Source organism: Equus asinus, chromosome 2 (genome assembly GCF_041296235.1).
Source record: "Equus asinus isolate D_3611 breed Donkey chromosome 2, EquAss-T2T_v2, whole genome shotgun sequence".
NCBI classification, from domain to species: Eukaryota; Metazoa; Chordata; class Mammalia; order Perissodactyla; family Equidae; genus Equus; species Equus asinus.
Window position 1 is genome coordinate 7,118,502 of NC_091791.1, and position 26,885 is coordinate 7,145,386.

Below are 26,885 nucleotides of genomic sequence, written 5' to 3' on the forward strand. Positions count from 1 at the left end.
GCATACCCTAAGTCTACTGACATCCGTGGAAAACTGGGAGAGTCCTCTCAATCCTGGACTTGGCTGGGAATTCCGACTATCAGGAAAGTGTCTCTCGTCTGTTACATGTGCAGCTTTCCCACCTCTGTTCCTTCCCTCCATATTTATCAGGACTCTGATTGCAAAACCCAACTCTAACCAGCTGAAGCAGGAGAGAGGGGTTTACTGAGGAAGAGGAGAGGGAAATGGGTCCCTGTGGCACCTGGAAGGTCTCTCCCTTTCTGCCCTTTGTCACAGCCGAATGGTGGCTGAGTTTTCCCTGGGCAGCATCCTCCTGAATCTAGGGAGCAGGGGAGCAGGCTGAGCTTTGAGAACAAAGAGGAAAGAGCTCTCCCCTGGAAGCCCCACTCCAAGCAGGCTGTAGGGAAGAGTTGTGACTGGTTAGCTTGTCCAGGTTCATCTCTGGACCGGAGGTGGAGCGACCCCCGGCAGAACCAAATAGTGTGAAGCGCCTTCTCTGAAGACAGGGGAGGGCAGACAGCAGCATCTCTGTTGACGGCACCTCCTGCAGAATCCAGTATTTAAAACAACTCTCAGCTCCTTATTGCCCAGATAGATACAACCCAGGCTCCATGTAGGGCCCTTCCTTGTCTCACAGCAACCTGGCTCTCCAGGTTCCAGACCCTCAGGTCTCCTGGTTCTGCCACCCTCTGCCTGGAGCTCTCTTCTCTTCCCACCTCTCCTCTGCCTGGCCAACTCCTACCCCATCTGCTAGCTCCCTCTGTAAAGCCTGCCCCTTCCTCTACACTCCACCTACTGTGTGCTGGTTCACACAGTCAGATTCCATTCCTACCTCTGTGACAGCCCTCCCCACACTGCATTATGTTTCCTCTGTCACCCTACTAGGTGACAGTGTCCTTATTTTTGTATCCAGCAGCTAGAACACTACCTAGCACATGGTAGCTGCATGGGAAATACTTGCTCCAATTATGTTGAAAAGGATAAAATGGTGTGCCTTACAAAAGAAATCGCAAAATAATTTAAAATCAAATAAGCCCATGCTTTGCTACCATCAATTAAGACTCAGCAGGTTGCATACAATTTTAATTAGGATAAATAGAGATCTTTCTCTTCTTTCAATTCATCTTAGAAATTCAATATTTTAGTTTGTCCCAAATCAATTTTTCTCGCCTCCTACAGCACTGCTTTAACATTTCATTGTTCTGAACTCCTCTTTGACATTTTCATAACGACAGCTGGTTCTCTCACCTGCGGAGAAGGAGAGCACTATTGTGGATCCAGAATTGTTTTCCCAGTAGGTAGCTTAGCCATCGATTCTGGATAGTGGGACCTGTGACTTCCAGAAGGGTGGTTCTCCCAACTCAGAAATCTGGATGTGCTATTTGTAGAAGAGTGTGCATGTGTGTGCATGTTCCGGTGTGCATGTTCCGGTGTGCATGTGTGCACACCTGCGTGCGCTGGAGGACTGAGGTGGGAGGGAGCAAGGAAGGCCGTGTGTACTGTGAGGGCGACCGTTCGCAGCACGCGCATCTGAGTCTCTCCTGGCTAGGTCTCCCCTGACTCTCCCTGGATAAGCTGAACAGACTGAAGGTCTGTGGGAGCCTCCTTGGGTCATCTGTAAAACAAGGAGGGTCAGACCCATGCACCTGCTGCCTAGACATTCACGAGCAGCCTATCAATGTGACTCTACACTCATCTCTTTATGTTGTTTTTGTTTTTCCACAGAGGTCTCCTTGCTAGCGGTTTCACGGAAACTCATTACCTGCAAGATGGCACTGATGTCTCCCTTGTTCGAAATTACACGGTAAGTCCTACATGTTTGAACCACCATGATACTATGATATCAAATCCTTGTTAAACTTCGTAGCTGCTTTGTCCTAAGCAAAGTCACATGCCCAGATCCTTCACTCGGGCCCCCAGAAGAGCGTGTGCGTCACTTAGTGCATAGATGTTCCATTCTAACTCCAGGGAAATTTGGCCTTGGCCAGGTATGGGCCCGGACAGTCCAGGATGACTTTTACTGGTTTTATGTGCCAGTAAAGCCAGAGGTACGGTTTTACGGCAGGCTCACCTGGAAACCACCTGCCAATGACAGCGGGATGCTCAGTTGCGAAAATCCCTTCTAGAAAACCTAGGCAAAGTTAGAGATGGCTCAGAAGGCAGTCATCCCTGGGCTGAATGTTGCTGCATTAAACTTGGAAATACCTTAAAGAAACTCAAAGGAAAAGGGACTCTGCTTAACCTACTTGTTATAGATGCTCCACCATGTTGATATGATTCTATAACATAGTTGTTACTATCATGTAATATTTGTCACTTCTTAGCTTTTCTGGTATTTAATGTTTTGTATGTGACTTGGAACACATGCTTAATTTTATTTGTTCCTTTAACAAATACTTGCTGTGCATTCTCTGTGCTCGGCCTCCCGTGTGAATATGGGGCTTCAAAGAAAGTTTCTGCCCTCTGAGGTTTAGGAAGGTTACTTGTCTTAAAGAGCCATGGGTATTTGTTTTCAAAAGAATAAGCAGGCAGGCCCGGTGGCGCAGCAGTTATGTGCACACGTTCCGCTTCTCAGCAGGCCAGGGTTCACCAGTTCGGATCCCGGGTGCGGACATGGCACCGCTTTGCAAAAGCCATGCTGTGGTAGGTGTCCCACATATAAAGTAGAGGAAGATGAGCATGGATGTTAGCTCAGGGCCAGTCTCCCTCAGCAAAAAGAGGAGGATTGGCAGTAGTTAGCTCAGGGTTAGTCTTCCTTAAAAGAAAAAAAAAGAAAAAAGAATAAGCTTATTTAGAGGTAGGCTTTACATTCATAACTGAAGTGTTGTCGAGCAGCTATTACCATCTGCCACGCTTTCTCACTTGTCTGCGTTATGCCAACTCTTGTTTTCTTCATCACGTGTTTAGCACTTGGCACTTAGAAACTGTTACATTCGGACTTCCAGCAACATGGTGGAGTGAGCTGATGGGGCTCTCCCAGCCCAAAGAAAGCACACAAAAATCCTGGGTAAAACGGAGGCATATGAGGATGCTTGTTAATGCCTGGGCAAGTTTGAAAGAGTCAGAGAAATCCCTAGGAGGCAGAACAAGGAGGGATGGAAGCCCAGAGCAATAGGCTGGGGGCTTGTGGTCATGGGGCCCCAAACGGCAATTCAGGGCCCAGAGAGAGGACCTGGTACTTGGGGTTTGGGACAAGAGAAGGTGGGTGTCTATGATTGAGAATCCCATAAAAGCTGGGCCCCCAGAGAAATGTTTCTTCTGTGAAAAAGGACAAGAAAAACTTCAGTCCAGAGAAGGGGCAACAGAGAGAATTGTGTCCAGGTGTCTTGGCTTGAAGAAAGATTTCATAAAAAAATAGAGAAATTGAAACCCCAGATAACCTCGTAAGTGTATGTGTGGAAAGGGGTGGACTGGTGTCCAAATTTCTAATACGAGCACAGGCATAGAATTCCCAGTAAATACATGAACCTCAAAACTGGTCCCACATCAGCAACCCTGGGTCCCTGAAATTGAAGCCAACTCCAGATTTTCCTATAGGGATATTTCTACAGCCCAGATTACATGAGATGCCCACATAACCAAGAACAGAGAATAATAAAATATTAAAGATGAAGTCAAAATTACAAAACACACAATGATAAAAGCCACTGTGAGCAAGCATCAGTGGGCAAGAGAAACAAGAGAATTAGCACCTCCAGAAATGCAAGATAATAGAAAAGTCACAGAAAAAATTTAAATATTTTAAAGAGAACCGAATAGGCTTAATAGAAATTCCAGAGTAAAGATACAGAAAAAAATTAGGAAAAAAGCAATGTTTAAACAGAGTATGATGAGAATGTCTCCCAGCTGAAGAAAGACATAAGTTCCAAGGAAGAAGAATGAAAATGAACCCACTCCAGGATGGCTGGTAGCGAGACTGCAGGACCAAAGATGGAATCCTAAAACCACTCGAGAGGAAAAAGAGAATTGAACTGACAACAGACTTCTTATTAGCAACTATAGAATTAAAACTTCAGAGAGCTGAGGGAAAAGTATTGTCAACCTCCATTCTATACTCAATTAAATTATCTTACAAAAATAAGGGTGAAATTCATTTTCAAAGACGCAAAGACAAGAGAATTTACTATTCTCAGATTCTAACAATATCTATCAAAGAAAAACTACCAAAGAAAATCTTAGTAAGTAGAAAATTGGACACAAGAGTCAAGGGAAGGATGTCAGAGGCAACAGGAAGAAAAGTAATTGCGTGCGAATAAATCTAAAAAGGCTACTTAAAATAATAATTACAACAATAATGACTGAATTTGGATGTTTTAAAACCAGACAGCAAATAGGTTGAAAGCAGTTTAAGAATTTGTATTGTAGTAAGAATAATAAAGATGCTGATTAACTTTAGAGCTTGATAAGAAAGTATGTATCTTGCAAATTAGTATAACCGTTAAAAGAATAGAAAAACAGAATGTATAATTCCAAACGATAGAGGATGGACAAAAATAGTGTAGCAAGCCAGTAAAAGACAGGAAAGAAGGAAAAGAATTTAAAAAGAAGCAGAATAAATATAAACACAAAATAATATGATAACAATGAGTCAACATATTAATCTAATTATATGTAAATAGACAATCTGTTTGTTAAAGTAGGAACAGATTATCTACTTAGAACTTAAAATATAATCCAGCTGCATAATTTTTACAAGATTCACACTCAAAATACAAAATGGTTGGGGCTGGCCCCGAGGCCGAGTGGTTAAGTTCGCGCACTCCGCTGCAGGCGGCCCAGTGTTTCGTCAGTTTGAGTCCTGGGCGTGGACATGGCACTGCTCATCAAACCACGCTGAGGCGGCGTCCCACATGCCACAACTAGAAGGACCCACAACGAAGAATATACAACTACGTACCGAGGGGCTTTGGGGACAAAGAGGAAAAAAAAAATACAAAATGGTTGTAAAAGAAATAGAAAAAGATATAGTAGACAAATCTTACCCAAAGAAAGTTGCCACAGTAGTATTAACATCAGACAAGCTAGATCTTAGGGCCAAAAAGGGCATTATTAGGGATGAAGGATTAATGATAAAAGGAATAATTCAAAAGGATGGTGAATGAATTGTGAACATCTATGTGCCAGTAAAATAGTCTCAAAACTAAAATAATCAAAATAATTGCCATGAGGAATTCACAAATCCACAACCAGAGAGGGAGATTTTAATATACCTCTCTCAGAAATGAAGATTTTTTAAAATGAGCAGAAATTAATGAGAAGGAAGACAAAAAAATTGAGAGAATCAATTAAACCAAAAGCTGGTTCTTTGAAAATATTAATAAAAGGAACAAAACACGAATCAAGAAAAGAAGGAAGAATTCCTAAGAAACAATATTAGGAACACAAAGAGGGTTGTAACTATTGCTGTACAGAGATTTTTAAAATCACGAAAATGTTGTGAACAATGCTAACCGTTTTCTTAAAAATGTGAATTCCTAGCACTAGTTCAAGGTGAAATAGAAAAATTTAAATATAACTATATAAAGAAATTAAATCAATAATAGTATTTTTTAAATCCACCCCCCAAAATAGCATCAAACCTAAATGATTTTATCAGGTGAATTTTATAAAACCTATAAAGAACAAATAGTTCCTGAGAATTAAAAAGAAAAAAATATATATTTAAAGGGAGGAGAGAGCAACTACCAAAATCAGAAAAAGAGCAGCCACAAAATGAATATTATAGACTAGTTTCAATTATGAACATAGTTGCAAAAATCCTGTAAAATAGTTACAAATATATCCAGCACATATTTTAAAAAATACTTTTTGACCAAATGGTACTTATCTGAGAATGCAAAGATGGTTCAACATTAGTATGTCTATAATGTAATTCAATGTATTAATGTGTTCAGATGAAAAGTGTTATTATAATTGGTACTACTTCTTCAAATCTACTCCATATTATTTATTATGTAGATGAGAAGAGCTCTTGTGGGTGGGAAATGTTTCTCGTATCTCCTTTCTGCCCCCATAGAGCCTCACCCAACATCTTGCATACTCTACATTTTCAAAAAATGATTCATTTAGCCATTGCAGCATCTTAGGTGAGGCCACACAGAATCCATTCATTCATTTGTTCATTCACTCAGCAAACACTTATTAACCACCTTTTGTGTGAAGGCCGTTAGGCTATGAAGATGCAGGCTGAATAAAATATACTCCTTGGCATATAAATTCTACTACTAGAGAGGCGGGGCACTTAAAAAACATAAAAACAATTATGTTTTAATATAATTGCTACAATAAGAGGTATATACAAAATACCACTGGAACATTGTAGAGGCCGTGGTTAGTTTTAACTTGTTGGTGGCCATTCCACTAAGACAATGATATTTAATAGTGGTCTTTAAAAATGGGTAAAGAAGGGAACAGTTGGTATGAACCCTTTGGTACTAAAGAGTTTTGACTTTATCTTACTCAAACATGGAAGCCTTAGAAAGTTTATGTGCAGAGGAAGGGCATGTTTAGTTCTGTGCTTTAGAAGGGGTCTCTGATGGCAGAATAGAAGATGGATTGGTAGGAATACTGGTAGAGAGAAGGTGAGAAGATTTGTTAGAGGCCTAATGTCACTGATGAAGGTTTTGCCTGCCGAAGTAGACCTTGCAATGGATGGAACTGGCCAAATTCAAGAGAGCTTGAGGAGGCAGAAGAGACAGGATCCGGTGACAGTGGATGAGCATTGTCACCAGCAGTGCTCTCCCTTCCGGTTAGGCTGGTTGTTGGGCGGTTTGTTTCTCACTGGCACCATTAAGGTGCAGTCTTGGTTTTGAAAGACAGAGGGGGCGATGAGTACAGGTTTGTCCCTGTTGAGTTTGTGGTGGAACAGCCAAGCAAAGGTGTTCAGTAGGCGTTGGAGACGTGGCTCTGCAGTAGAGGAGAAAGATGGAGGCGAAATTGGAGATCTGAGGATCAACCTTAGATATAAGTCAGAGTTGGTGCCATGACTTCACACTTGACTTTCTTTTTTTTTTCCTTTTTGCTAAGATTAGAGTTAGCACTAAAGCTATCCTCACAGTGTGACTTGTTGTTCCAAATAGAAGCAGAAAAAAGAGAGATCCTGGAAATACTCTGACAATAGGCTTGAGTCCTCCAGATGGCCATTATATGTGACGGTGCATGGTACTTGCCTAATACGGGAGTATCCAGGACATGTAAGATATGCTTCCAAAGTTATTTTAACCAATTCGTGTTTTCTGTTTCAATATCCCTTACTAATCTTCCTTTTCTTAGGCATTTTTTGACCTTTTTTCTCATTTGGGAAGAAAAATGCAATATGAGAGAAGAAGAAACAGAGGACTAGATAAACGAGAGTCCGGCCACTGTTGGGTCTGTTTTGGGCTTAGAACGTGAAGAAGGCTGAGGCTGTAACTCCAGCATCTTAGAAAGCAGCCTGGGTGGAAGGGTGCTGGCATGTGACTAGTAGTTGTCTCTGTGGTGGGGGATCCGTATTTTCTATGTTCTGTGATTGTTGTGTGTATGGGGGGAGGGGGATTACATTTTTCTTTCTCCTCATTTTTCCACGAGGTGATTGTGTCAATGGGCAAATGTCTGCTCCATCCCTCTGCTCATCCCTCGCTCCTCCCCATGCAAGTGTCTGAAATTTCAGAGAGGAGGAGGGGAAGAGGCAGGCCCTGATAACCCCTGGTGTCTGCTAGTTTGGGAGGGAGTGGAGCCCCTGCCTTGGGAAGGCCATGAGGCTAGCATTGCTGTCTTCCCTCAGTCAATGGTGGGTGAGACTTGCTCACTCCTACATGTAGTATTCTATACAATGGTGTTCTACAGCCCTAACGCCCCCAAGAGGGGTCCCAAGGCTTGGCTAGCAAGAAGAGGATGACGGGGGAATGAGGAGAGATGAAGGGTGGAAATTGCAGGAAGCCTCACTTCTTCTCAGACCTAAGTTATCTCCTCTGACAGAATATACCAGAAGCCCCTTTTTGGAGGTAATTAAGCTGATACTGTATTTTGATCTTCATGGTCCCTTTGAATCTATCTTCAATGAGTAAAGCTACTGGAGGCTAGGTTAATTGATACTCTCAAACCCCTGGAACCAAGAAGCGCATATTGCTTTTACAATTAGAAAAATAAGGACTTTTCCTGTAATCCAGCAGCTACCTTCTCCCATTCCTTTGAGTGCCATTCTGATCTGTCAGCCATGTTACTGTAAAGATAAGGAGGTAACAGTCTTGTTCGTTAAAGAAAACCCACAGCCCTAGACAGCTGGTCCTTCCAGCAGAAACCCCTTAAATGGAGTCCGAGGCCTCGTATTGTCTTTCATGGTGAGGAGACAGATGCAGCATTTGGGGTTTTGCTTCTATTGAATCAGGCTGGAAAACAAAAAGAAATGTGTTGACTCATCTCCTTATCCCCCAAAGTCAGCACACAGTGAATTTTCCTAAACTTAAAATTATGTATAAAATAAGAACCACTTTTTGGCTCTAGTGTCTTCTTTGTCTTTTTAATTTAAGCTCTCAACAAATCAGTGTAAGCTGGTTGACAAACAGAGTAGTGGCTGATTTGAATTTTGGAGTTGATCAGTTGTGTTTAATCTCTCCATTGTCCTGGCAGGATGAAGTATTTGTGACTTGATCCTTTACTGACCACATCTCAGGGAAAATTATGGTTTATATTGTCGCTTTGAATAAGGGCTGTGGGAGACAACGCACATGATATTTATGCTATTTACATCCCAGAAGACAGCCGTGGGAAAGGCCGGAGTCGCCCTCCAGAGAGCCTCCTAAAGGCTGCTGTGCTGGGTAGCAGTGTGTCCATCTGCTGCGTGCATGTTAACTGAGTGTCTGCACTGTGCCAGGCGCTGAGAATACAGCAGGGATTAACAGCAGACAAGGGGCCCACGGGGGCTAGAGGGGGGAGACTGAATCACAGACCTGATTGACATCTGTGCTGAGGGCACTTACGGAAAGGCCAAGGGACCTCATCTGCTCTAAGGGCTCATGGAAGGCTTCATGGAGGAAGAAACGTGTGAACCAAGATCTGAAGGTTGAGGCGGCATGAACCGGGGACAGGAAAGGGAAGGACATTCCAGGCTGATGCTGAGTTTTACATGGAGGGGGGTAAGTGTTTAAAAGTTGACAGAGGCCGGAGTATGTACGACTCGGAGGCCATGCTGATAAATTCGGTTGTCGTGGAGGAACATTGGGAAGCCACTAAAAGATCTCACCCAAGGGGGTGTCATCAACAGGTGTGAGCTTTGAAAAGACCCCACTGGCGGCAGCATGAAGGGAATCAGAGACAGATAAGAGGAGGATTTCAGCAAGATCAGTCACTCAGCTCTTGTGGAAGAGCCTGAAGTCCAGGGGAGAGGAGGTGACTGCTGAGGCCAGGCGCGTGGAGTTGGGGAGAAGGAAAAGTGTCTGACCTTATACACGAGAGCAAGGCCCAGAGAGATTCCGCTTGCTGTATGTGTTTCTCGTTGGAAACATTTATGAGAACATTTGCTATGACACATGTTGAAAGGGAACCACTCAATGTCAACTGAGACCGGACCATCAGATAGGTGTGGAATCCAATATTTAGGTCAAAAGTATTGTTTGGGTGACATCCCATCCATTTCCATGGCAAACGTTTCCTATCAAAAAAGGAGTAGAATCTTCTACACTCGGCTTGGACCGAACGTGTCGGGGCAAATGGCTATTAGGGAGTGACAGTCGGTTGCACTTAGAGAGCATCTGAAAAGTATGAAAAGCTGATTCTGGAGGCAGGAGGGAAGTCAGAGATCATTCACATCTCATAAGTGTACCAGGTATGAGCAAGGCCCATTATCGTCTTCTTTAAAAATGATTTAAAATGGAATTAATTTCCCCACTGTGCTGTACTCTACACACATCTGATTATCAGCTCTCCCAGGCTTGCCTCTCTCTCAAATGGCTGCTCGCTTCTCTCCCTGACAGAGGCCAGACCTTCTCCACTTCCCCTCAGGTCTTCAGCGTGTCCTGTGCTGGTTTCCACCTCCACGGCAGTCGTACAGCCTCTCCTTATGCACTGATACTGCTGCTCCAGCTCACGCCCTCCCTTCTTCTCAACTGCAAGATGCCATAGCCACCTCACACTCTCCCCCAACTTCCAACCTCACCTAGGATTAATCCAGCCCCGACTCCTGCCTGAATGACCCTTCTAGAATATCTTTCTGTTTATGCCATTCCCTGTTGCACTTAATTTTGATCTTCCCAAATCATCAAGAGCTTCCCCAATGCCCCCTCGATCAAGTGCAAACTTCTTAGATGAGTATTTACATTCCACAGTGGTGACCTGCCCTACCCTGTCATGCACGCATCCATTTGTTCATACCCTCACTCAACAACAAGTGTCTGTTGAGGGCCCGATAAGACAGCTAACATTAAGGAACCATCAACAATGTGCCAGGGCTCTGTGCACAGTGCTTTTCATACATTTCATACATTGTCTGAGCCTCACAGTAAATCAATTTTTTGCTATTTTTATACCCAGTTGAGGAATCTGAGACATAGAGGGGTTGAGTAACTAGACCAAGCCCAAAGCTAATAAGGATTCAAACCCACATGGTCTGATCTGAGTTCCTAACCACCATGATACACTGCCTCTGATTCACTTGAAACAAAATACTATAAGTGTCTCTGTTATATGCTCCTGGCTGTGGTGTTTGTTGCAGTGGAATTAGTCTATAAGACTGCAGCCAGCTGGCTTAGGGAATGGACTGGCATTCATTCTCAAAGAGAGACTCTCAGCAAATGCTTCTGGGGGAAAGCAGAGGATGTTCTGCTGAACTGTGGTCCTGGAATATGGGGAGAGGACAGGCCTCAACAGCCATCTGGGAATGTCTCTGAAGCCCCGCTGAGCTGAGATCCGTAAAGGTCTAACACTTTGTGGCAGTGTGCAGAAAGGAGGAGGACACGGTCCCTGTCCTCAGGGAACATACAGTCTGACTACAGATGACACAACTTGCCTGTGACAAGGATGCTTTAGGAGCCAAGCAACAGAAAAGCCAAATCCATGTGGAATCGGAAATGAGTTCCCAGAGGAGGTCCAGGTTTTGGTGACTTTCCTTCTGTAAAGTTCGCAGGAAGAGGAAGGCTCTGGAGAGGCCTTCGTCTGGGGGCAATATTTGTAGAGGTTGGGCTCACAAGCCAGGGAGACAGTCTGCCCAGGCTTAGATGCCAGCTCGAGCACGAACCAGCCATGAACGTGAACCTAAAACAGACCTGACGTGGAACCTGGTGCACAGTCAGGCCTTTAGATGGTGAGCCAGCTGTGCCTCTGCTCTGTTTTGATGATTGATTCGCAACAGTTCTTTACCACCCTGGACCGTGTGTTCCTTCTGTAGTCCCTCAGGTGTTGTGATAATAGACTTAGAAAGTACACTGTGGCCAAGAAAAAGGTGGACAAGCTGTGCTGAGAACTGAGCTCTTAAGGCATGTGTGTCGCCATGAAATAGCAGCTGGCCCCTTAGCTATCTGAGTCCAGCTCCTGCCAGGCCCCTCTTGTTCATGTCCGGGGGTCTACCCAAAGTCTCCCCCAGCATCTAAGAAGATCTGGAGCTGAGAGTTAGGAACTAGTGAGAGAATGTAGGAAAATCACACTGCCTTCTCTCTCGTGGGTCAGTGTCTCTCACGTTCATTCGCTCATTCTGAGCAAATGCACTCAGACCGGGTTCAGTGCAGAGGAGAAGAGGTAGGGCTTACAGCCTAATGGGTTTAAATACATATTTCCATCTTCCGGGTCTGTAACAATGCTTTGCATTTCACAAATCGCTTCCTCACAGAATGTTTATTTGATCCCTAAAGCCCTGGGCAATAAGTGGCAATCCCATTCTACAGATTAAAAATTTAGCCTCTGAGTCTCAAACCCCGAGACTTCCGACTCCAGAGGGATCTAGTGCTCCCACGCTTGCAGCCAGGCTGTGTGCAGCACCCTCTGCCGGAAGGTCCAAAGACCGTGGACATGATTTTTTAAGCATTTGTTCTGTAAGAATTCCAGCACAGCAAAATAATGCGAATGGCCCCTGAGGTTGGTCTTCATCGTCTTTTAACCAGACATGGTTCTTGTCAGTGCTGGGAACAGAGAGAGCCCTGGGAGTGTGGGTGTGGCGGCTTATTTCTTAATCATTCTGTCCCAAACACTCTGAGGGCTAAGCGCAATGTACTCGGTCAGAGAAACACTCAGGGCTGCAAAGTCACTGTTTCCTTTGCTTGAATGCACTGTCTCCTTGTTTTAGTCTCAAGCAAACATGTCGTATGTGGGGGCCTGATGTTCCATTCAAGGGAACAGAGGCTGGACCGCAGTCATGCTGAAATGCAGGTCAGCAACTCGTGCGTGCACACACACACACGGGCACACATGCATACACACACACGCTTACTCACACACCCTCAGACCTCTCCTGTGTGCGGATCTTTCTGAGTGTGGGAATGACTTAACTTTCCTAGGATTCCCCGAGTGACACTGTAATGAGGTTCTGCTGTACTTGAGAAAGCATTCCATTCAAGTTTGGATTTTAGGTGCTAGCCTGTCTTCCCAAAAAGAGAGACTCGTGAGGGCACATGTTCATAGCAACAAGATGTGGAGGGAAGCGGTTTGGCCTGGAGTCGAGAGGCCTAGATTTTCGTCCCTGTTCTGTCACTAACCAACTCCATGATCTCAGACAGTTGTTTAACGAGCCAGGGCCTCAGTTTCCACATCTGTTCAGGGAAGAGGCTGGCTGAAAGAAGAAGGTTGGCCTTAGATGGCCTGAAGCTTCCTTCCAGCCAGAACACTGTGTGATTCAAATACTAAATCAAGACAGTTTGGCACATTGCATATGGTCGGGGGAGGCCCTTTAAAGTTCCCAAGGAGAAAAGAGCTGAAAATAATCTTCGCTCAGCATATTCCCTAACAGACTGTCTGCTCGCAGCCCTTTTTAATCACAAGGTCAGGCCATTTTTTGTTAGCAATTTAGCATATAAAATTCCTTTCTTTCTAGTCCACTGAGAATTGGGTAACAGAATTTTGATTTTACTTCCCGTATGGCCTAGAGTTGAGGGCTGCTATTTTCAAGCTCAAGAGCTCTTATTCCATCTTCCTCTTACCCACCATTATATTTGATTGGTAGTATTAAACAGGAGGAAAATTTATTTTACTGGAGTGGAGAAATGCATCAGGTTAAGTAATAAGTATATGAAATACATGGTTCGAGGTTTTGTAAAGGAAAAGATGTAATTTTGTGGTTATGCATATTTGGGACTGTTTTCTATGGTATGTTTTATTGGTAGAAATAGAATGTTTTGGATCAGCAGAGCTAGACAATGACGACTGTGCTAATAGGGCAATGTCTTGTTCGGCAACGTCTTTACAGACGGGAGCATGATAAAAAGACGGTATGGTTTGACACGCTTGAGGCAATCGAAAGGGATGCAGTTTGGGAAAGTTTGCAAGGGTGATTGTTGTGATCGATAGAGCCAGTGCTCGCTGGTGCACGAGACCTCCTTAGGCAGGAAGGATGCCTGCCTCTCTGTATCAGTGCATGGGTGGCAACCCGGCCCTTGGATATGGGGACACACACTCACCCGGAGACTTTCCTGAGTGGGCACTGCTGGCCACTGACGATGATGCTACCTGCACTGCTCCTCCCGCTTCAGCTGCCACCAAAGGGGGTCGTATCCCCCGGAGGGGTAGGAGGGCCCATCCCTTCCACTCCCCACAATCAAATTCCCCCACCAATTATGTGACACATGGTGTGACAAGTATGTCTTTGTGAGTTATGAATTTATCTATATGATGACTTACTATGTTATAAAAGTGAAATTGCATTTGTTTAAACATTCAGTGAATCATATTGCAAAAAACAAAACTTCATGAAATTGTAATTGTCCTGGAGAACCTGGAATTTGGAGTTCTGGTAATTATGCTTAGTAATCGCAGAAGTTAATCACTGCTTAGATTAGTCAGGAGTGAGCAACGGGCCTGTTAGTCAACTGTCTGAAGGTAAATCAAAAGTGGTTTTAGAGCTAAGAAATAGTTGTTAACTCTGGTAATGACGAACAGAGGTGGGCTCTTTCAGGAGAGCTAAGACCTACCGCCTCCTCTTCTGTAAGCAATACTTCAACAAGTTGTTGAACTGGAAATTAATTTTATACTAATTTGTTCTCAGCTCATGCTTTAATGAGCTTATATTTCTGGGTGTTTAATTTGAAAGTACATTTGATAAATAATGCATTAAAAATAAATTGAGACTGAGAATAAATGAGTTTGAAATTTCAGAGGTCAGTAATTAAGATTATTCCCACCATTTGGTTTTTCACTGTTTAACCAATCCTTAGCTGCCTATATTTCACATTTCTCTAAAATGAGGCAAATTCTGTAAAGTGTGGAACCCCTCAAAGATATGTAACAGTCAAAAACCAGTGATTCTGCTTACCCGAAGCAGCCTAAACTGTAGCATTGGCTGCTATCCTTTCACTTTCTGACTCGTCTCAGCTCAGACATGCCTGCAGGGTGCCCAGGACTGAAATCCTCTCTCCAATCCCCCATGTAGAGGGAACAGGGACCCTGCTGATGCCCTGGGGCATTATGATCCAATTACACGACCCTCTCCTGTTTAGAGAATTGTGATCTTGTCTCCCTTAAGTACCCAAGCCAAAGTTATCTCTAGAGAGGGGACTGTAGAGCCTTTCAAAGTTATTTCACATGGAAGCTAAAGAGGCAAGCTGGCAGCAAGGTCCCCATGGCCTGGTGGATGCCTGATGCGGCTGGCAGGCGGGTGCCCCCACCACCCTCCGTCATGCACACTTTGGTAAGCCTCGCACTCATTGAGAAGGACAGCCTCTGTAGGGGGAGGAGCAGGGTACTATGAGTGTCGTGCTCCTGCACCTGAATCTTCCAGCTGAGCAGAACGAACCTGGGCCCTGAACTGCCACCCTCCCCGCATTGACCACTGTCTTTGCACATGCTCTCCCTCTGTGGGCAGTTCCCTCTCCTGCCTTTGTCCCTGGACACCTGGCCGTCCCACTCCTCAACACTGTATGGGAGTCCACAAAACTTTCATCATTTGCAGTTGATTTAATCAACAACATAAAAAATCCAAGATATGCTACAAACTGTTAAGCTGGCAAGATGGTCCAGCAAGAGAGTCTGATACAAGATTTGGAAAAAAAAGCAAAACTTTTCCTTTGCATTAAAAATAACAGTGTATAAGACATAATAGAAAGAAGGTCCTATTCATGACATCAACAGACCTCTACAATACCTAGGCACAAGCCTAATGAAAACTCCAATAGGCATATGAAAAAAAAAATCTGAAACTAGACTGAAAGACATAAAAATGCTCTTTTTAAATGGAGAGACGTACTATGTACATGAATAGGAAACCTCTTTATTGTGAAAATACAAATTCTTACTAAATTGACCTATGCTTTCAATGTAGTCCAAGTGGAAATCTCAGTGGATTATTACAGAGCTTAAAATTTGATTCTAAAATTCACCTGAAAGAGAAAATAGGCAATAACAACCTAGAAACTCTTGGAAAAAAGAACAGTACCAAAAGGAAGACTTGTTCTTGACAAGGTTGCCAAGACAAATTGGGGAAAGAATTGTCTAAACAAATGATCCTGGGACAACTGGATATCCACATGCAGAAGAATGAAATGGGACTCTGACTTCAAGCCATGCACAAAAATTAATTCAGAGTGAATCGAAAAGCTAAAACCTAAACCTGTAAAACTCTTAAAACATAAGTGTAACTCTTCCTCACCTTAGGTTAGGTAATGGTTTCTTAGATATGGCACCTAAAGCATAAGCAATCAGAGAAAAAAATAGTTGGCTTGAAGCTCATCAAAATGATCAGCCCTTATACTTCAAAAGATATGATCAAGAAAGTAAAGAGACAACCCACAAAATGGGAGAAAATATTTGCAAATAATATATCTGATAGGGGTCTAGTATCCAGAATATATAAAGAACTCTTCCAATTCAACAATAAAAAGACAATAAACCAATTAAAAGATAAGCAAAGGATTTGAAAAGATGTTTCTCCAGAGAAGGTGTACAAATGAGCAATAAGCATGTGAAAAGATATTCAACATCATTAATCTTAGGAACATGAAAATCAAAACCACAATGATTTACCACTTCACATACACTAGGGTGGGTACAATCAAAAAGATAGACCAAAGGATGTGTTGGTTAGGATGTGGAGAAGTTGGAAGCCTCATGCATTCCTCCCATACACTGGGTCAGCTGCTTGGGGAAACAGTTTGGCAGTACTTCAAAGTTTAAGCAAAGAGTTCCCATATGAGGCAGCGATTCTGCTTGTAGGTATATAACCATATACCTACTTGTGGAGTACACCCAAGGGAACCAAAAACATATGTCCTTACAAAAACTTGTACACAAATGTTCATGGCAACATCATTCATAATAGCCAAAAAGTGGAAAGAACTCAAGTACCCATCAACTGATGAACGGATAAACAAAATTTGGTCTATCCATACAATATAATATTATTCAGCAATAAACAGGAATGAGGTACTGATTCCTACTACAACATGAATGAACCTTGAAAGCATTACGCTAAGTGAAAGAAGCCGGACACAAAAGGCCACATGTTGTATGATTCCACTTACATGAAATAAAACGAATAGAACAAGCAAATCCACAGCAACAGGAGGTAGATTAGTAGTTGCCTGAGGCTGGAGGAGCGGGCAATGGGAAGTGATTGCTAAGGAGTATGAGGTTTCTTTTTGGAGTGGTGAAAATGCTTTGGAATTAGATAGTAGTGACAGCTGCACAAAATTGTGAATATAATAAAACTCACTAATTGTATGCTTTTAAAAGGTGAATTTTATGGCATGTGAATTTTATCTTAATCAAAAAACAGAACTTGCTCTTCTGATATCAAAATGTACTATAGAACAATAGTAATTCAAAGAGTGTGGTATTGGCACAGGAACGGCCAACTGGAGGCTTGCCTCGTGGAGCAGCACAGAGGATATGAAAGGGGAGCCGCACGCAAATGTGGGTATTCGATAATGACAAGGTAGCATTTCAAATCAGTAAGAAAGCGGTGGTGGAGAAGAGCTGGCTCTTAGTTTGTGGGGGAAAGTTAGATTCCAACCTCACACCTCCACAAAAATAAATTCCAGATAGATTAAAGAGTAAATTGTAAGATTATAGAAGAAAACAAAGGAAGACATATGTACGACCTTGAGGAAAGCCACCATAAGCAATATACAAAATGCATAAAGGGAAAGATGGAAAATTTGTCTTTCTAGGAGCTGGAAACTCAGTACAACAAAAGAGATCATAAGTAAGTTAAAAAGCCATTTCTCACATAAAAACAGGGAAAATATTAATATCCTGAATACATAAAGAACTTCTAGAATCCATGAGAAAAAGTCAAAATAACAAATGTCCTGCAGCACTTCCATCTCCGTCCTATAGTTGCCTTTCAGATGATCCCAGAATGCTGTCCTCTATTCAGTGACAAAGAAAATCTCGGCCCCTTTCTCATGGTGTTATGGGATTTCCTCAGCCACTCGACCCCATGTGGTCTTCCTTCTTAGCAAAGTCAAGGTGGTCTTTGGAATTTTGTCTTTGTTGGGCAGAACAACTGGACTCCAAGCCCTGCCCTGGAAAAAGAGAACCACTGTTGTCATGAGTGGAGGAGCCTTGCGCTGACGCGGGCACAGCTGGGACGGGCTGAAACCCGAGCTCTCATTCTCTTCCTCCTTCGAAGACGCAGCCCTTTGCTGCTGGGCCCCGCACGCAGCTGGCATTGAGAGGACTGGAATGAGGAGTGCTGAGTGTGCTTAGCATTCCTCGCCAGTCGGCCACTTAATTGGGGATGTAACACAACCTTTATTCAACAGTAAAATTAACCTTGATTCCGGACAGCTATCTATCTTCACTAAGGAAGTGTCTGTGCAGTGGTTTCTTTTTGCAAGCGATGACATTGTTAAGGAAATGTAATGCTGCAGGCACGTCACACAGGGATTTTGTTTTAGACTTAGAAGAGCTTCCTCTTTCCTGCTGAGACAGATTTCGGCTCTCAACTGGGCAATGCAGCGAGGTCCCCCCTCTCTCTCCTCAACCCCCTTCTTCTCATTTGCTTTTCTGTTTTCATAAGCCATAGATTTAGGCCTCATTTTATTACGTTTCACAGTGTGCTTAAATACCCCGTACGGTTCCTCATCTCATTACAAAAGACAATTTACGTGAGGGTAAAACGGCAATGTCAAAGTGATTTGTTCTGCTGCTGGATTTTGTAAAACATTCTACATCAGGGCTTTCCTGAAGGATGTCAGAGAGACAAGAAGGGAATCAGGATGCATTTTAAACTCCTATTGATAATCTCTCCGTAAATCAGATATTCCTGCCGTGGGTCCTGGCTGGGTCACATTGGGCTCAACATTAAATATTAACACTGCTGGTTCGACATTTTGTGCAAAAGGGAATTCTATAGCTAAAAACAAGTGAAGACGATTGGAGGCAGTTGGTTTATTCTGAGTTGGGCAAGAAGATATGACTGAACTGACTTTCTCCTCCTTTTAGGGTCACTGTTACTACCATGGACATGTGCAAGGATATTCTGGTTCGATGGTCAGTCTCAGCACTTGCTCTGGTCTCAGGTAAGTGACCATGACAGTGACGGCTCTGATCTTAAGCACAACTCCTGCAGACCACCTCTTTCTTCTTCTGTTCACTCTACAGCACTGAGAGTAAATGTTGGGGCCTCACCTCCACCTGGCAAGACAGAGAAGGCTCTCACTTTACAGCTCGCAAGAGCACACCTTCCCCAGGGTCACAGTGGCTCTTTTGAGGCCATTCTCAGGCCTGGTAGGTTGAAAGTAGTGGAACTGGCTGAGTTTCATCCTCCAAGGATTCTGTGTGTCTTTCATTTATGAGCTCTGATGCTTAAATCCTAATGTTAAAAGATAGGACATTAGGTATTAACATTTAAGATGCTTGCTTAATAAAAACAAGAAGGCCCCCTCTTGTTAGGAGACAAAGTAAAGAGCTAATTTGACCCAGATCCAGGTGATCTGAACACAGGCATGGATGATAGGGGCTTTGGCTACAGTCCAAGAAACAACGCCCTTCCGCCGCTGGACCAGTCAACCCTGGTGTTTCCTCACAGCCCCTCCTTCTGAGTCACAGTCATTAGCCGTGAGGTGGCTCTGCTGTGCTCCCCAGGAAAACCAGTTTGTCTGACAAATTTCCAGCTGCCTCAGCCTTTTCACTGGATTTATTTATCGAATTTGTAAACTAACAGCTTGCATCCTTCAAGTCCTGCTTTGCTGTGGCACCAGAGTGTGGTCCTGTGGAGGGAAGAGAGAGAAGGGCCTGGGAGAACGTGCCAGCTTGAGTGAAAAGCAGGATGGCATCTGTGTGTCAGCAGTAACCGCCACATCTCTGTGAGTTCTGCATAGGACTGTGGAGAACCAGCCTCTGTACACACACGGTACGCACACCACAACACACACACACATGCAACATACTGTGCACACCACACCACACAGACACACCACAGCACACACACACCGTCCCACACACACCACACCACACACATGACAACATACACACCAATACACACACACACCACAACACACAAACACCACAACACCACACACGCAATACACCTTGCAAACTCACCACACACAACATGCACACACACGCACAGTCAAGCTCTGCAAATGCAAGTGATGACTTCACTGGCCCTTGGCAGGGTTTTCACAGCTGCAGATGAAGACAGGAGCCTCACGGACAGTTCACAGGAAATGGGCACTGTTTTGGAAACCTTCCCACACATTAATCCTGACATATAGTAGGCATTTAACGAATATTCTTGAATTAATAAATAATCACCTTGGCCAGCTCCTTATTCACAGCAGAGTCATTTGTGACTAAAATTCTCTAGTAGAACAGAGAACACCCAAGTGCAGCAGAAGCCCCTCCCAGCCCTAATGTTCTCACTGGTGGGGGAGGAGCCAGCAGCTGAGAAGCTTGTCACTTGGTGGGGCCAGAGTCAGTTGTGGGGCCTGGGTCAGTGCTGGCTTATCCCCGGGCCAGCAGCCCCAAGGGAGGGGCTCTCCTGCAGGGCCAAGCAGGGTGTCAGGTGTGCAGACGGAGTGATCCCTCGACCATGCCCCTGAGGGCCTAGCACCTTTCCACTGCACCCTCCACCTCTCATTCCAACCGCATTCACTGTCCCTAGGTCCCCCTATGAGCCACTGCCCATTCTTTATGACACAGGTCACCTGCACACTTACAAGTGTGAGGAGAGAGCATCCCGTCTCCCTCTGCAGTTGGCTTTTGAGGTCAGCACTGTTTTGACATCCATCCTCTTTGGCTTATGTGGCACAGGTCCCTCCCTGTAACTGCTGCATAACATTCCATTCTACAAGCAGACCACGTCTTATCTCTTCATTCCCTCCACGCTGTGCATTTAGGTGATTTCCAGTTTTTCCTCAATTGCAAATTGCGCTGCTCGGCATGGCCTTGGGCAGTCTGTGTCTCTGTGACAGGGCTCGGGAGGGGAGGCGCCTGGACGAGGAACGTGGTTCAGAGGGCATGAGCGCTTCTGCTTGTACCAACAACAGTCCTGCCACTTAGTTCTCCAAGTGCCTGCCCTGATTTCCATTGACCCTTGGAGTATGAGAGTCCTATTTCCACACGTCTTCCCCAATGCTTAATATGTCTGATTCATTTTTAAGTATTTCCCATTGGAATTGAACAGTATGTGCAAAAGCTAATCCTCTCCGCCTTCACCCTACTCCAGTCCCACCCGAGTAAAACATGGCAGCAAATGTGGAGGTACCCCCGCTGCCTGCTCCTCACTCCTGTGCACGCAACCACACGGTCAGGGCTTGGAGTGTGTGCGTGTGTGTGTGTCTATTTTCATAAAAATAGAGTCATACACATCACTCCACAGCTTACTTTGTCCCCAACCCTATCTGTCTCTCCAAGTCAAGAGACACAGACTTAAACCTCTTTTTGTCTCACTTCATTGAGTATGTATACACACACACATTTCTGCATGCACGTATTAGTTGTAGAAAGCACTCTTCATATCCCATTTGTGTGACACTATTGGACTTGAAAAGTCTGCTAATCTGATTGGAAGTGAACACGGGTCTTTTGTTGCTTGGATTTGCTGCTCTCCAGTTATTCATTCATTCAGTAAACATCCCCTGAGCACTTCCTCAGTGCCAGCGCTGGAGGAGATGAGGGGCGAGCTATGCAGATGTCTGCAGGAAGTGCACTCCTGGCAGAGGGAACAGCGTGTACAAAGCCCCTGAAGCAGGAAAATGCCTGGGGTTTGCAGAGCAGCAAGGTGGCCCATGTGGCTGGAGTGGATCGGGGAGGGGGAGGCGGTGGACAATGAGGGCAGAGGTGAAGTGGAACACAGGATGGTGAGGGGTCTTGAAGGTGATCAGATGCCCTTTGGCCTCCCCGTCGTTGTGATGGGTGCCTTGGGAGCTCTGAGCCCAGGTCTGACTTAACATTTCCCCAGGTCACTCTGGCTGCTGGGCTGAAAATAGACTGTAGGGGATGCGCGCAGAAGCCGGAGTTCAGCTGGGAGCGTTTGCCGTAATCCCAATGAGAGTTGGGGGCCTGGAGAAAGGTGACGACTGTGGATGTGTGAGAGTCTAGAAACGTTTTCAAGGGTGTTAGAGAGGCTGGCGACTCTAGCATTTGCATAAGCTTCTGGCTGTTGCCTTCTCCCCCGAAAGTGCTGTGTGTCTGAGGCTCGCTTCCCCGAGGTAGCATGGGGCACAAATACACAAAAGGACCAAGTTCCTGCTACGGAAAGAAGTAATAACTGAGGAAGCCCTAGGAAAGCCAGTCACCAGGTAGGGTCTCCAGGACCCGGACAGGCCCCGCATGCATGGTGTGCACTGAGGAGGAGGAGGAAGGAGAGAGAAGCTGGCAGTGGTAAGGGTAGCAAGGAAAACCGTGAAATTTGCCAGAAAAAGGATGAAGGCCAGGGATGCTCAGAAACAAACAGGCTTCCTCCAGCAGCGGCCTCCACACGTTTATGGGGAAGTTTTAAATCACACAACTGAGAACAGGCATAAATGGAGGTGTCCAGGTTGACATGCTTGATAATCAGGTGAGTTCATGGATATGAAATTCTTCATAGGTAAAGAGAAAAGGGGTATCTCCAAAGTATTCCCCATAGCTCCTTTTTATAATAAAACAATTTACAAACCAGTGACATTAATTAGTTTGAAAAAATGAAGATGAACGACGGAGTAGAGTATTCCCAGAGTAATATTCAAATAGGACAGGTCTGCCCTCTGCACTTGGTAGTGCCTCTCCATCACGGCTCCCCATCCCTCTTCCCAATTCTGCTCCCCAAAGGCACAGGTGACTGTCGGGGTCCCCGGTTCCTCCCACATGGAGGGGTCAGTCTCTGACCAGATTCGGCAGTGTCTGTGTCTCAGCGTCTATCTCTCGCTTCTAGCACCTGGAGAACGTCCCCTCCCAGTACCTGACACAGACCGTAATTTGGCAAAGAAAGACACTGAAATACTTGTGGCTGGCATTTCAGGAAAAGTCAGAAGAGTAAGCGCTGCGTCGTCTGGTGTCGCCCACCAAGACGGGGTGGGCGCAGTAACGGGGAGCACCATGTGGGAACGTCGCTCCTGAGAATTTTCACTTCCCAATCTCTGTGCTGTTGTTAGAAAAGCAGCAGACCGTGCATCAACAGAGAAATTCCGGAGTTATGCAGTCAACTTTATGATCTTGCAAGTGGAGAATCAGAGGAGAGAGAAAGCTGCATTCGATCAACTGCTCGCTGGCAGAAGAATCGATTGAGACTCGAAATAAAGAAAAAATGCTAGAGTAGCACCAGCCTGGTAGATTAGAGAAAGAAAACAGGGATTAAAAAGTATGTTAAATATGGTGTGACCCAAAAATACGTGAAGATCTAAGAACATGGAGGAAAGCTCGAGGGTCCTAGGGGAGACATTAATTAGAGTTCAGCTGATTACAGTTTTGCAGAGAAAAAACAGAGAAGGAACATCCTGCGTTACTTCAGAAAGGCTGATCAAAGATGGGCAGGCACGGAAAAACTCTTCTGGAATGGAAAAGAGAGCGGGGAAGCAACAAGTCATCCTTCTTCATTTGAAGCTTGAAGGGGAGAAGATAAGGGGAGAAAAAAAGCATGAAGATCCCAGTAGAAAGGGGGATTAAAGAGGAAACAGCTCTTTAATGGAGGGGATGAAGTGCAACGTGGAAAATAGGCCATAAAAATGAGTTCAGCCGTGGAGTTTATTCTGACTTTGAAAGGACTCCAAGTCAAATGCGAAGTTCAGGCCATAAGTTAATTTTGTGCTGTATCGTATGTCTCCCCAAGATGCTCCGGCTTCATCAGGACGGTTTCAGTGCAAGTTCGTGATTCTCCTTTTGTGTTCTGGTCTCTCATTTATTCTCGCTGCTTTGTGCCTCACCACCCCCCCACCCCCGCTAGTGAGTACCGAAGCCCACAGGCGTCCCCGTGAGTGTCAGCTACTCGTCGATACTGTAGTACACAGATACCAAACTGTCTTGTGGATAGGCAGAGAATTCTGCTCCTGCCTTAACCTGCTGTGTTTTGTCCTTGGGACAAATGGCCAAGCCTGGCACACTCCTGCAGGAGCATCAAAATGGTCATGTCCCCCAGTCCTGATTTTATTCACAAATGCCACATTCCCACATTCCCACCCCCTCCAGCTCTGCGGCCAGACCAGGAGCTCCTCCAGGAAAGAGACTGTCTCTCGCTATTTCTTCTTCTTCTCTTCCTCTGCCCTCTCAGCTCCTGCTCAGATATCTGGCACAAGGAGTCTTGGCGACTCACATTTTGGATTAAGCTGAGAGTTTTCCCATCACCTCTGGCATGATGGTTAAAATTGGGCTCCCTGAGGAGGAGACTTTGAAGACTTCCCATGGTTCCTCACCTGTAATGGGTAAAACTCCCTCTTACACTCGAGTCTGGCTGACTCCTAGTTCCATATTTGTTCCACTAAGCCTTTTGCACAATTTGGGTCCAACCTTATTTTTCAGCCTCTACCCTGAGAAAACCCTCATTCTAGCCACACAGTTTTCTAGGTGTTTCCAGAACATTCTCCATGCATATGTCTGTCTTTATCCCTGCTGTCCCTCTGCCTGGAACACACTTCTCTCCCCATCTCTCATTTGGCTTTGGAAGGTCCTCTGTCCCACCAAGGCCCAAATCAAACGATGCCTCCTCCATGAAGCCTACCCTAGCCTCCTAACTCCCTGCTGTGCAGCTCGACCCTCCTTCCCCTGTACTGTTATGGACAGCCTTTAGCTTAGAAAGCACAGTTCCTGTCCCGTAGTAGATGTTTCATAAACATTGACTTACATCCCTGTGTTAAGGCACTGGTCCTTCCTTGCCCCATCTACCATTGGTTGTCATACCTTACTCTTCTTCTGCCTACCCTGTTGTAAGGACCTTTAAGATGGGGACACATTCCATATAGCCCCTAGAGCTCTTAGCCCTGGCCTTAGATGTGGGAGACAACATAAAATGCTTTAAAGAAATTCAATTAAAGGGCAGCCCCAGTGGCCTAGTGGTTAAGTTTAGCATGCTCTGCTTCAGTGGCCCGGGTTCAGTTGCCAGGTGTGGACCTATACCACTCATCCGTCAGCGGCCAAGCTGTGGCAGCAGCTCACATACAAAAAGAGGAAGATTGGCAATGGATGTTAGCTCAGGGCGAATCTTCCTCAGCAAAAAAAAATTCAACTAAATAAAAATATTCAGATACGAGGCTATTTGGTACCTGAATAAGTACACACATTACTGTGTCCTTTGAAGTCTTGCCAATATTTTAATTGTGTGATGTAAAGTTTACCACACCAAATTGCCTATAGTGAAGACAAATATAACACAAAATGCAGGAATACTTCTTGCCCCTATAGTATTGAAAAATAGTCAATCAACTTATTTTTCAAAGGGTAGAATTGACAAGTGTTATAGCCCATGGAATCAGGAATAACCATTATAATGAAAGGAATTGTTTGCAATTTGGCAATCGGTGCAAGCACAAGCGTTGTAAAAAAAAAAAAAAAAACTGCATCAATGCAGTGTTATTGTTTACAATTTAGCAAACAAGTTAAATTGACTCATTTGAAGAAATTGACCAGAACTCTAGGCTGAGACAAGAATACTCTACCCAGCAAGAATTTCCTTCAGATATGAGGGAGAAATTAAATCTTTTCCAGACAAACAAAAGTTAAGGGAATTTGTAACTAAAAGCCCTCCATTACAAGAAATCCTCAAGAAGGCTCTCATACTTGAAAAAAGAAAAAAGGGAGAAAGGAGACACAATCCACAGACTAGGAAGACCAATGGATAGAACCAGAACAGGATAGCAAATATTCAACTATAGCATTAGGGTAAAAATAAGGAAACTACCAAAACAAGGACGATCTTAGCACTCTAACTACAAATTAATAAGACGAGTTGGAATAAAAAATGAAAATAATTATTTAGGAGGGGAAGAGCAAAGGGTCTAAATCAGTATTGGTCGAGTAAGTAAGAGACCACCAGAGAATAGACTATATTATACACGAGATTCTAAATACAAACTTCAAGGTAGACACTAAAATAAAGTACAGAACAGAGTCACAAATCATAGATAAGGAAAAATCTAAGAAACCCAGCATAAGAAATTGCAGTATTAAATGGGTAGTCTAAAGCACACAGGAAAAGAAACACAGGAAAACAAGATAATGAGCGACAGATTGACAGCATTAAGTCCACATGCATCAATAATCACTCTCAATGTGAACGGACTAAACTCTCCAATAAAAAGACACAGAGTGGCAAAATGGATTAAAGAACAAGATCCAACAATTTGTTGCCTCCAGGAAACACACCTCAGCCCCAAGGACAAACACAGACTCAGGGTGAAGGGGTGGAGGACAATACTTCAAGCAAATGGCAAGGAAAAAAAGGCAGGGGTTGCAATTCTCATATCAGACCAAGTGGATTTCAAAATAAGACAGGTCAAGAGAGACACAGAGGGACAATATATAATGATCAAAGGAACACTTCATCAAGAAGAAATAACGCTTATAAATATCTATGCACCCAACACAGGAGCACCAAGATTCATAAAGCAACTATTAACAGACCTAAAGGAAGATGTTAAAAACAACACAATAATAGTAGGGGACCTCAACACCCCACTCACATCAATGGACAGATCATCCAGACAGAAAATCAACAAGGAAATAGTGGAGCTGAATGAAAAACTAAAACAATTGGACTTGATAGACATATATAGATCACTCCACCCTGAAGGAGCTGAATACACATTCTTCTCAAGTGCACATGGAACATTCTCTAGGATAGACCATATGTTGGGAAACAAGGCAAGCCTCTACAAATTTAAAAAAATTGAAATAATAACAAGCATCTTCTCAGATCATAGTGCTATAAGGCTAGAAATTAATTACAAGAAAAAAGCTGAGAAAGGCACAAAGATGTGGAGACTAAACAACACACTACTGAACAAGCAATGGATCATTGAAGAAATTAAAGAAGAACTCTCGGCTGAGAAAGTAAAAAGAGAAAAGGATCTTAGGAGGAGAATAAGGCGGAGGGAGAGGGGCGGGCTGGGCAATGGGCTGCAGCGCCAGCCGTATCTGAGGACGCCGTGCAATCGCCATCCCCCCGGCACCTCGCAGCTCAGCTCCAGTGTTCGCTCACCTGGATGGATGTGGTTTTTCCAGATCTCACAGCTCCACCTAAATGGCCTAGGGCAGAGTGGTCTAAGGGACCCAAAACTCAGGCACATGGAGATGACCTTGCCTTCACTTTCCTGTCCGCTAGACCATGAGTTCCAGGAAGGCAGGGCAGGCCCGAC

The 26,885-nt window shown here is 44.3% G+C and overlaps 1 protein-coding gene across 1 annotated transcript in view; it reads left to right on the top strand.

Moving 5' to 3' along the window:
- Positions 1–26,885, top strand: part of ADAM12 (ADAM metallopeptidase domain 12) — a 334,496-nt gene that overhangs the window by 200,663 nt on the left and 106,948 nt on the right. Inside the window, exons 4-5 of the mRNA XM_014832041.3 lie at positions 1,726–1,804; positions 18,559–18,635. Of these exons, the coding sequence (XP_014687527.3) occupies positions 1,726–1,804; positions 18,559–18,635 (156 nt within the window). The remainder of the gene's footprint in view (positions 1–1,725; positions 1,805–18,558; positions 18,636–26,885) is intronic.